The 13,664-nt window shown below is 40.6% G+C and overlaps 1 protein-coding gene across 4 annotated transcripts in view; it reads right to left on the reverse strand.

Moving 5' to 3' along the window:
- Positions 1-1,465: 1,465 nt before the first annotated feature.
- CAPS2 (calcyphosine 2) overlaps positions 1,466-13,664 on the reverse strand; it is a 145,729-nt gene continuing 133,530 nt past the window's right edge. For all 4 annotated transcript variants that reach the window (XM_075856975.1, XM_075856976.1, XM_075856974.1 and 1 more), the window contains one exon: positions 1,466-4,862. In XM_075856975.1, coding sequence (XP_075713090.1) covers positions 4,687-4,862 — 176 coding nt within the window. In that variant the 3' untranslated portion in view covers positions 1,466-4,686. The remainder of the gene's footprint in view (positions 4,863-13,664) is intronic.

The raw sequence follows: 13,664 nt of genomic DNA on the forward strand, positions 1-13,664 counted from the left end.
AGTGTCCCGGAGCAGAGCCGATACTAGCGCTCTGCCCGGGACTCCGCTCTGGGGAAGACCCTGACACACTGTCCATATATGGGCAGCGATGTCAGGGAATACCACAGCGTCTCGGAGTAGAGCCGATAGTAGCGCTCTGCCCGGGACTCCGCTCTGGAGAAGACCCTGACACACTGTCCATATATGGGCAGCGATGTCAGGGAATTCCACAGAGTCCCGGAGCAGAGCCGGTACTAGCGCTCTGCCCGGGACTCCGCTCTGGGGAAGACCCTGACACACTGTCCATATATGGGCAGCGATGTCAGGGAATTCCACAGAGTCCCGAAGCAGAGCAGATACTAGCGCTCTGCCCGGGATTCCGCTCTGGGGAAGACCCTGACACACTGTCCATATATGGGCAGCGATGTCAGGGAATTTCGCAGCGTCCCGGAGCAGAGCCGATACTAGCGCTCTGCCCGGGACTCCGCTCTGGGGAAGCCCCAGACATCGCTGTTCATATGTGGACAGCGATGTCAGGGAATTCCAGTCTTAGAGCAGAGCCAATACTAGAGGCTCTGTGTCCCGCGGGCCGCATATGACAGCCCCAGGGGCCGCATGCGGCCCGCGGGCCACGTGCTTGAGACCCCTGATGTAGGAGATAGCGCACTTATAATCTGGTGACAGAGCCTCTTTAACTCGCACAGTGAACGGCGTAAAATAATAAATGAGACAACCAGAATCATTATTTTTTTGGCCACCTTAGCGCTAAAAAAATGAAATAAAAAGTGATCAAAAAATCGTATGTACCAAAAACTGGTACCAATAAAAACTACAGCTTGTTCTGCAAAATATAAGCCCTCACACCACTCAATCGATGAATATAAAAGTTATGGCTCTCAGAATGTGGTCAAACAGAACAATTTTTTTTTAACAAATTGTTTTTTCTTTGTAGAAGTAGTAAAATAATTTTTTACTATTTTCTGTTGTCTAAAACCTGGGTGCGTCTTATAGTCAGGTGCGTCATATAGTCCGATATAGTCATCAAAAATCTTAACAAGTACAACATTATTTGTCTGACAGATGCAGACAACCTCTCCTACAAGACAGCTAGATAAGGACCTGTTCTGTGAGAGTTTGGGAGGTCTCTTTTATTTCAGAGCCTCCTAGACAAGAAAAGTCTGAAGAAAGAGTCATCAGACACCTGAGATCTTCACAAGGAGAACTGTTGATCAGGATGATCTCTGATTCTATTGCTTTATCACATTATTTATCATGACCTTAACTACAAAGGCACACTTTTACTTTGCTTGACTGCGTGAAATCTTAATACTTATATTAGAGTGTTGTTTTGTTATGAGTCATATTTACCAAAAGGTAGAATCCTTTTAAACAACCACACCCTATACTCAGCCATGGCAAATTTATCGAAATAAAAAGTGTGACATAGTGGGTACTTTTATAATATTTTTATTAATAATTAACTTGATAATTGCATAGAATTGTATAATTACTAAGCATAAAATTTGTATTAAAAACAAGAAAAACTTGACTGAAATTATAAGGCCCCTTGTGCACTGAGTTTTGCCCTGCACGTTTGATGTATGTGTAGGAAAAGCTATGATAAACGTACCCATAGGCTCCCATAGAGTGTACTGTGGCCTCTGTCATGCAGTATATAGCACGGCACACGTTTTTTTTAACATGAGGAAACTTTGGGTTATGGATGCAACTGTATGGAATCTGTCATAGGCATCCGTTTAACGTAAACGTCATAAGCTCTTCAATAGCTTTTCATGGTGCATCCATTAAATGGATGCCATAATAGTGGCATTCAACTCCCATACACTATTATGGGATCCGTTTAACATGTCATGAAAAGGTCATGAGAGTTCATGATGTACCCATTTAACAGATCCTATAATAATCTATGGGTGGAGGGTGGAGGTGTAAGGTATCCATCACAGCTTCCACTTAACATATACGCCAAACGGAGACCATAAACACAGTGTGAAAGGGGCCGTAAATACAACAATGAGACTATGAAAAAATACATTCATTGGCAGTAACATTCAACAAAGCAGTAGTAACCCACAGCTTGGATGTCTAGTAAACCATACTGTCCAGTACATGTAAAATTCAAATACACAAAATTTATGACACAACAGAAAATATTAAAATTAAAATTATATTCTTACACTTACAGGAAAACAACTTTAGCCACTTTGTTTATTTCTAAAACCATATTCTGGTTTCAGCAAATAACAGTTATTCATTGTATAATGAAAAGTTATTTATTTTCTGTATGTATCTTTCAAGATCTTTGCTTGAAGTCATTCAATGGGAACCTTCATTGCTTACTTTCAGGGGATAAAAATCTGTCCTGGTCATGTGATGTGAGGATTTACCACCATATTTTTGAGGGATAAACAATGGGATTCACCTATGCAAATCACCTTCTCATTTAGAAAGGAGTTCCTTCAATAATCCCCTGTTCAAAGTTTGTGAGATCACGTTGTTTACCCATTATGTCTTGTACTAAACATAAAGCCCTGGGCCCCGATGTAAAATTTATATCAGGACCCCCCCAACCATAATGTTATTTGTAAGTACTGCAATTTAGTTATATGGAAGACGGGCCATTGTGCTCCCTCAGGCACCTGAGTACAGGAGCCACTCCAACGCTTGCAACCCCTGTATGCAAAAACAATATATGAATGAAATCAATAATTTCCTATTCACTAACTTTGCACGTTGAAAAGATGCAGTAGAGGCCTTTTACTTGGGCCAATTATCGGGCAAATTAAAGTTCATGTGAACGCTTGTTCCTGATCATTGCGCTGTTTAAAAAAAATAATGAACTGATTGTTTCCTTTATGCTGCAAGAAATATTATTGTTGTTTGCAACACATCCCCCTGTGTAAAGTGAGAGACGTGCTGCCGACATGATAGAAATGTATGAGGACGAGCAATCGTACTAAGGAGCGTTTGTCCCCATACAAAGCTCCTTGTGAAAGGAGCAAACGAGTGCCGATTAACTAGCTGTCTCGCTGGTCGGCGCTCGTTTACACGGCCCATTTTGGACCATGTAAGAGGACCCCTAAGGCTGGATTCACACACACTTTCAGTGGCGTTTTTCCCCCAAAAAAACAATGTGGCCAGAGAGTACTTTAAAATCTATGGTAAAATATGAGAAATCCTACATACGCAGCATTCTGGTTTGTGGCGTTTTTAGAGTTTTTTTTTTAGTGGTGTTTTTTATGGCGTTTTTCCAATAGACTTCTCTACAGGACTTCTTTACATAAAGACTCTAAATAAAAAATCCACCAAAAACGCATGTAAAAACGCCATAAATGTGACACTAAAAAAACACTGTGGATTTTACATGCAGTTTAAAATGCTAGACAAATACCCTGTGTGAAGGAGGCCTAAAATGGCAATTTTGTGGCAGTTTTTGTTTAGTCAAAAAATGGGATTTGATCCAAAAAGAGAAGAGAAGTATATTTTTCCTTTATATTTCTCCAGCTTTCACAACCCATTACTGATTTTGATTACAAAATAAGACACACGCAAAAAACTGCACCAAAACTACAAAGCCTAATGATTTTAAGGGCATGACCACACGTGGCGGATTTCCTCCGCAACTGTCCGCATCAATGCCGCACAGAATCTGCGTTGCAGATTCTGCTGTGGATCTGCACAAAATGTGCAGTAAATTGATGCGGACTAGCTGCTGCGGACTGCGGTAAAAGTACTTCTCTTCTCCCTATTCAGTGCAGGATAGAGAGAAGGGACAGCACTTTCCCTTGTGAAAGTCAAAGAAATTCATACTTACCGGCCGTTGTCTTGGTGACGCGTCCCTCCTTCGGCATCCAGCCCGATCTCCCTGGATGACGCGGCAGTCCATGTGACCGCTGCAGCCTGTTATTAGCCTGTGATTGGCTGTAGCCGTCACTTAGACTGAAACGTCATCCTGGGAGGCCGGACTGGAGACAGAAGCAGGGAGTTCTCGGTAAGTATGAACTTCATTTTTTTTTACAGATACATGTATATTGGGATCGGTAGTCACTGTCCCGAGTGCAGAAACAGTTACTGCCGATCGCTTAACTCTTTCAGCACCCTGGACAGTGACTATTTACTGACGTCTCCTAGCAACGCTCCCGTTATTACGGGAGCCCCATTGACTTCCTCAGTCTGGCTGTAGACCTGGAAATACATAGGTACAGCCAGAATGAAGAAATGTCAAGTTAAAAAAGCAAGACGGATCCGCAGCACACATAACATGTGCATGACAGCTGCGGACTTCATTGCGGAAATTAGAATCTCCATTGAAGTCAATGGAGAAATTCCGCCATGAGTCCGCCACTGCTCCGCAACAGACAGAGCATGCTGCGGACACCAAATTCCGCTCCGCAGCCTATGTTCCGCAGCGGAATTTTACGCCTCGTCTAAACGAACACTGCTAAATTAAAGTGTAAGTCAATGGACAAACGGCTCCGCTGCGGATTAACGCTGCGGAGTGTCCGCAGCGGAATTTAAGTGAAATTCCGCCACGTGTGAACCCAGCCTAATAGACTAAAAATTGTCAAGCAATCTACTACACATGAATCAAAAAAGCTGTGCGATTAGTAGGAATAATTACATATAAAATGACAGCTTTAAGTACAAATCATAAAACCAAAAAAAGTCACTTGGAGCAGGCACAGTATCCTATATGCCCCAAGAATTTCTTAAAATATTAATTAAGTCTTCATCGGACATAATGCCAATACTTAGTCCTTCATAATAATCTTCAAATTCGCCGTAGGATACTTCCCGGGGATTACTGCAAGCATTCTCCAATGTTTCCAAAAATGCAGATTTGATTTCCTCCTCTGATAAAGAACCTAAAAAAGGAGAAAACAAAACTGTGACTTTCCTTTACAAGTTTACAATTATACATATGAACATGATGTTGAATAATATAAATGGCAGAGTTCCTTTACTCCAGGTCTCATGGGCCATAAATAGGCTTACAGGCATCCAAAGCATATGCAAATCACTTCCAATTAAATGTAATTACTAATGAGTTTATGCAAATTGGATACATGCAGGGAGATGTTAAAAACTTGGCCTCTGCAGTACCCCAGGGATTTGGAGCTAAAACACATTGGTATATGGATTGACATGCTTGTAAATGAGAATTCATAGAGGTTTCTTGAAGGCACAATAGAGAAGTTACACCATATGTCTAATATAATGCTAATATGCTGGAGTTTGTTTTTACAACACAGAATTTGGAGGACAGGGAGGAAATTTATCTTTAATTATTCACATGTATGAATCAGACTGAAATCGTTTCAAAGCAATGTATAAAGCTATTTTTACTAGTGAGTGGGCATACAAGAGATACTAAATGTCATCACTGTGACAAGTAGGATGTACCAACTGCATTTTTAGACCACAGTTTTTCTTCACTGATCACGTTTGTTTTCAAAAGGGCAACGCTGCCCATTTACTAGTATGTCACGAATCCACCAGTAATGCCACCTTTGTCTTTTGTTCTCCATACGCTTCATTCCCTCATATCACCCATGTTCTTTGTTCCATATCTTGGATTCTTTGTCTTATTATCTTCATATCAATTAAATTCCGCCAGTAATGTAGTGAACTTGCACTTAAAAAAAAGTTGTTCAAAGTATGACTTATTTACTATATGTTCTCTACCAATTTTCTTCTTAGAAAAGTTGCTGTAAACAACTCTAGGCAAGATTGGGCATAATTTAGTAATTTGGGCTGTAATCCCCAACATGCTAACCCCATGATAGGGGATACAGCCCTCACTATGCTCCTTCTCAAACTAGCATACAGGTCAGTCGGCACAGTAGTCTTTAGAAATTACTCCTACGGTCTCTCCAACTGACCCATCTTCATATTGAATCTGTGAAGTTTTTACGCTGCATTATTGTTCTAATTGTAGTGGCTTTGGGACAAGTTTCACTTTATGTGTATGTCTTTATGTTGTGGATTGTGCATTCACGTCACCATTTTGTATCTTGAAAATCAAAGCATACCTATAACTTTCACAGCTAAGTACTTACTACAATGTCTCAGCCTAAACAGTTCTCTAAGAGCTAAACAGTCTGGACACCAGGGTGATACATTTTATCTACATTGTAGCAAAATATCAGGGAACCAGTGGTGTACACAGAAGAGAAGGGGCCGCATAGCAAAAATCAAACTGGGCCCCAATTATGGTGCCAGGTTATGCCACCCAGGATAGAAGGGCCTCTTCCACCCCATTTCCATGATCCTTAGGCCAATTCCCCACCTTTTTGTTTTCTAACAATGCAGATTCTCACTACCTAACAGCAAAATGGATGGAACAAAAAAAAAACAAAAAAAACTAAGGCCCCTCTCTCAAAGGGCCAAATTGTAGATGCATGGTCTGCCTCTATGGTACATCTGTCCTTGCAGAACAGGACAGGATTGCCTATATTGGATACATTATTGAAAATCCTCAGATGTGAGAAGAGAATGCAGAACATTTCTTAGTATAATGATTGATCTTATTCTACTTTATTCAGGGAAGCCCTTCTAACATATCTAACATTTATATGTTGCTGATTATTTAAGATCCTATGATAAAGTCTCCATTACAGCAAAATCAAGTAGAAGACATCATATTTGGATTATTTTTACATTCAATCAACTACAGCCAACCAGGTTTAACTTTTTTGTTTGGCTTCTTTTTTCAAAGGTTTTAAACACAGCACTCAAGCAAGTGCTAGCAAACTGTCAGTGTTGACCATATCAACAATGAGATTCCAACTTCATTTTCTTAGGATGTTTGTAAATAAAAACATTGATCTGATTGGTTGGCATGGGCAACACTGACACTTTCTGTTACACCCGTTTTTATACACAACCAGCATGTCTGGTCCTCATTTATACAGTGTTAGGGGTAGTGATTTTGAGGGGTCGCTGCTGCAGGGAGAACAGTTTACTTTTGTTTAGAAAGTCCATAAAGAGAGTCTCTGTGGACAGGATACCCGATAGTGATCAATGTACACATCCCAACCTGTCAGGGCTGCCACTATAAAGGTGGGCATGTAATTATAATAGAGATCTATTTAAATGGACAGTAACTTTTTTATCAACTTATGCTAATTTAAAAAGTGAAAGAGAAACAGATGCTGCTGCCCATAGAAGTCTACACAGAGGGAAGGGTAGCAGGGAGAGATAAACACACATGGTTTAGGTGGCATTAGTGCCACAGTGTGCTATCGCCATTCTTTTTCTGATATATATATATATATATATATATATATATACAGTGAAGGAAATAAGTATTTGATCCCTTGCTGATTTTGTAAGTTTGCCCACTGTTAAAGTCATGAACAGTCTAGAATTTTTAGGCTAGGTTAATTTTACCAGTGAGAGATAGATTATATTAAAAAAATAAAGAAAATCACATTGTCAAAATTATATATATTTATTTGCATTGTGCACAGAGAAATAAGTATTTGATCCCTTACCAACCATTAAGAGTTCAGCCTCCTCCAGACCAGTTACACGCTCCAAATCAACTTGGTGCCTGCATTATAGACAGCTGTCTTAAATGGTCACCTGTATAAAAGACTCCTGTCCACAGACTCAATTAATCAGTCTGACTCTAACCTCTACAACATGGGCAAGACCAAAGAGCTTTCTAAGGATGTCAGGGACAAGATCATAGACCTGCACAAGGCTGGAATGGGCTACAAAACCATAAGTAAGACGCTGGGTGAGAAGGAGACAACTGTTGGTGCAATAGTAAGAAAATGGAAGACATACAAAATGACTGTCAATCGACATCGATCTGGGGCTCCATGCAAAATCTCACCTCGTGGGGTATCCTTGATCCTGAGAAAGATGAGAGCTCAGCCGAAAACTACACGGGGGGAACTTGTTAATGATCTCAAGGCAGCTGGGACCACAGTCACCAAGAAAACCATTGTTAACACATTACGCCGTAATGGATTCAAATCCTGCAGTTCCCGCAAGGTCCCCCTGCTCAAGAAGGAGCTAGGTGTACCGAGGTACACTGAAAGCCAATTTCCCAACTGCTGACTGATATTATTAAAAAATAACTTTTAATGATTTTACCACTAAGAATGTCCAGGTGGACATAAACACTGTATACGAACAATTTAAAAGTTATAGCCGATAATGCTGCCACACACGCTCAGTTTACACTCCGTCTGCATATATTGCCAGACAGAGCACAGAGTGCTAGAAGTTGTCCAGTGACAGATATTTACACTCCGTCTGCATATATTGCCAGACAGAGCACAGAGTGCTAGAAGTTGTCCAGTGACAGATATGACAGCTGAATAGCTGCAGGCTGCCGTACTGGGACGGATTCAAGTTTAATTCAAAATTGGATTCGTGTGCTGGATTTGCTAGACAAATGGGCTGTTTAAAACAATGAATTTAGCCCCCCCGACATGTTTCGCTGTCAACACAGCGTCCTCAGGGGATCAAAATGGGGCTAATAAGCGCGTGTACGTGTTGTTACTTCCTTTAAAAACTTCCATTTCATAATTCACAGTGTCCACCTGTGTCGGAACCAATGGAGTGTCGATTACGAGGACGAGCCTCCACATCCTAAGATTGACAAGAGAGTTAGTCAATGTAAGGGCTATATCGGTGTAGCCAACAAGAGTGCGCCAAATGCGCATGGGCACTGTGTCCAGAATCGGACACAGTAAATATTTGCTACTCCTCTGATTCTCTTAGCGGCGCATGGGCACTGTGTCCAGAATCGGACACAGTAAAAATTAGCTACTCCTCAGATTCTCTTGGCGGCGCATGCGCATTTAGAGACCGATCGGACTTAGTCAATTTTGACATCTATGGAATACTCATTTGGTTCTCTTAGCAGCGCTTGCGCATTAAGAGACCGATCGGACTTAGTCAAATTTGACATTTATAAGATATGTAAGCATATGTCTTGGATCGCATAGCCTACAGAGGAGATAACGTGGAGCGCATTTGCGCACTAGGGACATGGAGGGACTAAGATGATTTTTATAATACAGATCTGGATAAATAGCAACATTAATAAGTCTCATTAATTAACTTAACTTAACCAAATCAAACAGATATATGGATAAGTTCACGTCAATGGGTGCCTGGATAGAAAATCGAATGGGAATCAGGTATGTATTACAATATGTATATACATTGTTTGCACTCCAGATACGTGTATAAGAATAATGTCCAGATGCTTGTATAAATCCAAAGGGGTGGTTTATTCGGAAGAAGAAAGGAAAAGGAAGATAAATAGTGGTGCACAAGGGTATGTAAATTAGAAGGGTATGTGGAGAGATACGCTGTTATTTTAATAGATAGAAATGTAAGATTTCTAATTCGCTATCTAGCGAGTGATTAGAAAGTAATCTATCTGACATTTGAGATCATAGAAAACTATAGGAAGGCAACAAAAGTGAAGCCCTCATTCAGTCCATTGGGGCTCAATGATCCAAGCCTATGGATCCATTTGGCCTCTTCTTGTAGAAGTTTTTTATCAAGGTTGCCTCCCCTGGAATACTGTGAATGCTGGAAATATGGGTCTTCAAATCTCAGTACCAACCAATACTATTCCTGTGATTCCTTTTTTAGGAACGCACAAGACACCGTGGAGCCAGACCAAATAATACATAGCGGCACATGCCGCCCAGATGGTATGCAAGTAATAAATCTATCAGAATTTCAACTGAATCCGCAGCAAAATCTATTGTTACACAAAGGTCTATCGTACACTCCCACTCCAAATTTTGACGAATTTATGTGGACAAAAGACATTAATTTGTTTGCAAGAAAACTTGCCTTACATAAATTTCTTAAGTACAAATTTGATGACACTTCATCTTTAAATCACACTGAACTTACCACTCTACGTGCACTAGAAGATTTGTCGAAGGAAAATGAATACACTGTCGATAGGGCCACGGGCCCCTTCTCTACACTACGACCCAAATCACGATTAACACCTCCCATCTCACAATATCCACATATTGATATATTCGTCAAAATGGTCAGTGCAGACTTAAAGAAACTTCAACTGAGCAAACCAAAAATTTGTAGCAATCTCAGTAAATCAGAGAAAATAGCATTGGAAGAACTTAGCAAAAATGAGGAAGTTATATTCAAACCTTCTGACAAAGGGGGCAATATTGTCATCCTTAATCGATTAGACTATGTCGCCATGGTCCACAGACTTCTCAATGATGTATCCACATACAAAATACTGGACGGTAATCCGACTGAACGATACTTATCTGAATTACATATCCTTCTAAATGATGCAAGAGAAAGTAGCTTGATTTCACTGGAGGAATTTAAATCCATGTATAACTCTACCCCTACTTTGGCAACTTTTTATGCCTTGCCAAAAATACATAAAAACGCGACACCATTGCCTGGTAGACCAATTGTCTCCGGTAATGATAATTTAACGCAGGGCATTAGTACATATGTCGACGAAATTCTATCTCCTTTTGTTACAGCCCTACCTTCATACTTACGAGATACCAAAGACACCCTCACCAGGATACAGGGTATTAATGTCTCTTCCACGACACTAATAGCCAGCATTGATGTCGAGTCATTGTACACGAACATCAATCATGATCTGGGCCTCAATGCTGTTCGACACTTTTTGAGCACTAAGGGGACTCAGTTTCAGGCACATAATAATTTCACACTATCTTTATTACAATTCCTACTTACACATAATTATTTTCTTTTCGACAACAAATTTTATCACCAACTTAAAGGTACAGCCATGGGCACTGTTTGTGCACCCACATACGCAAATTTATTTTTAGGGTGGTGGGAGGACACTTTAATTTTTAACGATGATTTACTTTTTTTCACTTGTCACATACTCTTTTGGGGAAGATATATAGATGACATACTTGTTTTTTGGGAGGGGGATCCCCACCTTTTCTCTGACTTTATGGACATCATTAATAACAACCAAATCGGGATGAAATTCACTTATACTATACACACAAAAGAAATTAATTTTTTGGACCTAAAAATTACCCTGGATCCTGGTGGGGCTGTCCAAACCCAAATTTTTAGAAAAGAGACTGCAACCAACAGTTTCTTGCATTGGGGAAGTTTTCATCCTCCGGCCCTCAAAAAAGGCATTCCTATTGGGCAATATTTAAGAGCTAAAAGAAACTGCTCGGAAGACGCTACCTTCCAACTGGAATGTGATATCCTATACAATAAATTTCTTGCGCGAGGATACCCAAAAAAAACTCTGCATAGAGCTTATGCTAGAGCTAGGGCAGCGTCGAGGGATGAACTACTTCATGGTACAAGGGAGACTAATAGATCGAAGTCCGTTAATACTGAACCATCTTCCCTTATTAGATGCATAGGGAACTTTGACAACTGCTCATATCAGATTAAAGACATTCTTAAAAAGCACTGGTCTATTCTGCAGACAGATGCTGACCTCTGTGACATTATTTCTAGTATTCCCAACATTACCTATAGGAGAGGTAAGAACCTCCGTGAACATCTGATACATAGCCACTACTCCAAACCTTCCACGTCACATACGAGTTGGCTTCCACCCCCAGTACAGGGATCCTTTCCATGTGGCAGGTGTTCTTTCTGTCCTTTAATGCCGACAACCAAAACTTTTGTAAACCCAAGTGACGGCAAGATGTTTACTATTAGACAATTTATAAACTGTCAAAGCAGTGGTATCATTTATGCAGCACGGTGTCCCTGCCCAAAACTATATGTGGGTAAGACTATTCAACAACTCCGTAGAAGAATTTCCAAACATAAAAGTACAATTAACACAAAAGAAGATACACCTTTATCTAAACATATTAGATTCCATCATCAAGGTGACATTAATGCCCTGAAATTTTGGGGTATTGCCCAAGTTAAACTGGGCCCCAGGGGAGGCAACCTTGATAAAAAACTTCTACAAGAAGAGGCCAAATGGATCCATAGGCTTGGATCATTGAGCCCCAATGGACTGAATGAGGGCTTCACTTTTGTTGCCTTCCTATAGTTTTCTATGATCTCAAATGTCAGATAGATTACTTTCTAATCACTCGCTAGATAGCGAATTAGAAATCTTACATTTCTATCTATTAAAATAACAGCGTATCTCTCCACATACCCTTCTAATTTACATACCCTTGTGCACCACTATTTATCTTCCTTTTCCTTTCTTCTTCCGAATAAACCACCCCTTTGGATTTATACAAGCATCTGGACATTATTCTTATACACGTATCTGGAGTGCAAACAATGTATATACATATTGTAATACATACCTGATTCCCATTCGATTTTCTATCCAGGCACCCATTGACGTGAACTTATCCATATATCTGTTTGATTTGGTTAAGTTAAGTTAATTAATGAGACTTATTAATGTTGCTATTTATCCAGATCTGTATTATAAAAATCATCTTAGTCCCTCCATGTCCCTAGTGCGCAAATGCGCTCCACGTTATCTCCTCTGTAGGCTATGCGATCCAAGACATATGCTTACATATCTTATAAATGTCAAATTTGACTAAGTCCGATCGGTCTCTTAATGCGCAAGCGCTGCTAAGAGAACCAAATGAGTATTCCATAGATGTCAAAATTGACTAAGTCCGATCGGTCTCTAAATGCGCATGCGCCGCCAAGAGAATCTGAGGAGTAGCTAATTTTTACTGTGTCCGATTCTGGACACAGTGCCCATGCGCCGCTAAGAGAATCAGAGGAGTAGCAAATATTTACTGTGTCCGATTCTGGACACAGTGCCCATGCGCATTTGGCGCACTCTTGTTGGCTACACCGATATAGCCCTTACATTGACTAACTCTCTTGTCAATCTTAGGATGTGGAGGCTCGTCCTCGTAATCGACACTCCATTGGTTCCGACACAGGTGGACACTGTGAATTATGAAATGGAAGTTTTTAAAGGAAGTAACAACACGTACACGCGCTTATTAGCCCCATTTTGATCCCCTGAGGACGCTGTGTTGACAGCGAAACATGTCGGGGGGGCTAAATTCATTGTTTTAAACAGCCCATTTGTCTAGCAAATCCAGCACACGAATCCAATTTTGAATTAAACTTGAATCCGTCCCAGTACGGCAGCCTGCAGCTATTCAGCTGTCATATCTGTCACTGGACAACTTCTAGCACTCTGTGCTCTGTCTGGCAATATATGCAGACGGAGTGTAAATATCTGTCACTGGACAACTTCTAGCACTCTGTGCTCTGTCTGGCAATATATGCAGACGGAGTGTAAACTGAGCGTGTGTGGCAGCATTATCGGCTATAACTTTTAAATTGTTCGTATACAGTGTTTATGTCCACCTGGACATTCTTAGTGGTAAAATCATTAAAAGTTATTTTTTAATAATATCAGTCAGCAGTTGGGAAATTGGCTTTCAGTGTACCTCGGTACACCTAGCTCCTTTTTGTATCCATTACGTGCCTGCCAACTGCTGGGGTCTTCCCAGTATTTATGCCCCTGCTCAAGAAGGCACATGTACAGTCCCGTCTGAAGTTTGCAAATTATTCTGAGAGTGATTGGGAGGAGGTGCTGTGGTTAGATGAGACTAAAATTGAGCTCTTTGGCATTAACTCAACTCGCCGTGTTTGGAGGAAGAGAAATGCTGCCTATGACC

This window comes from Rhinoderma darwinii, chromosome 3, assembly GCF_050947455.1.
Source record: "Rhinoderma darwinii isolate aRhiDar2 chromosome 3, aRhiDar2.hap1, whole genome shotgun sequence".
In the NCBI taxonomy this organism is placed as follows: domain Eukaryota; kingdom Metazoa; phylum Chordata; class Amphibia; order Anura; family Rhinodermatidae; genus Rhinoderma; species Rhinoderma darwinii.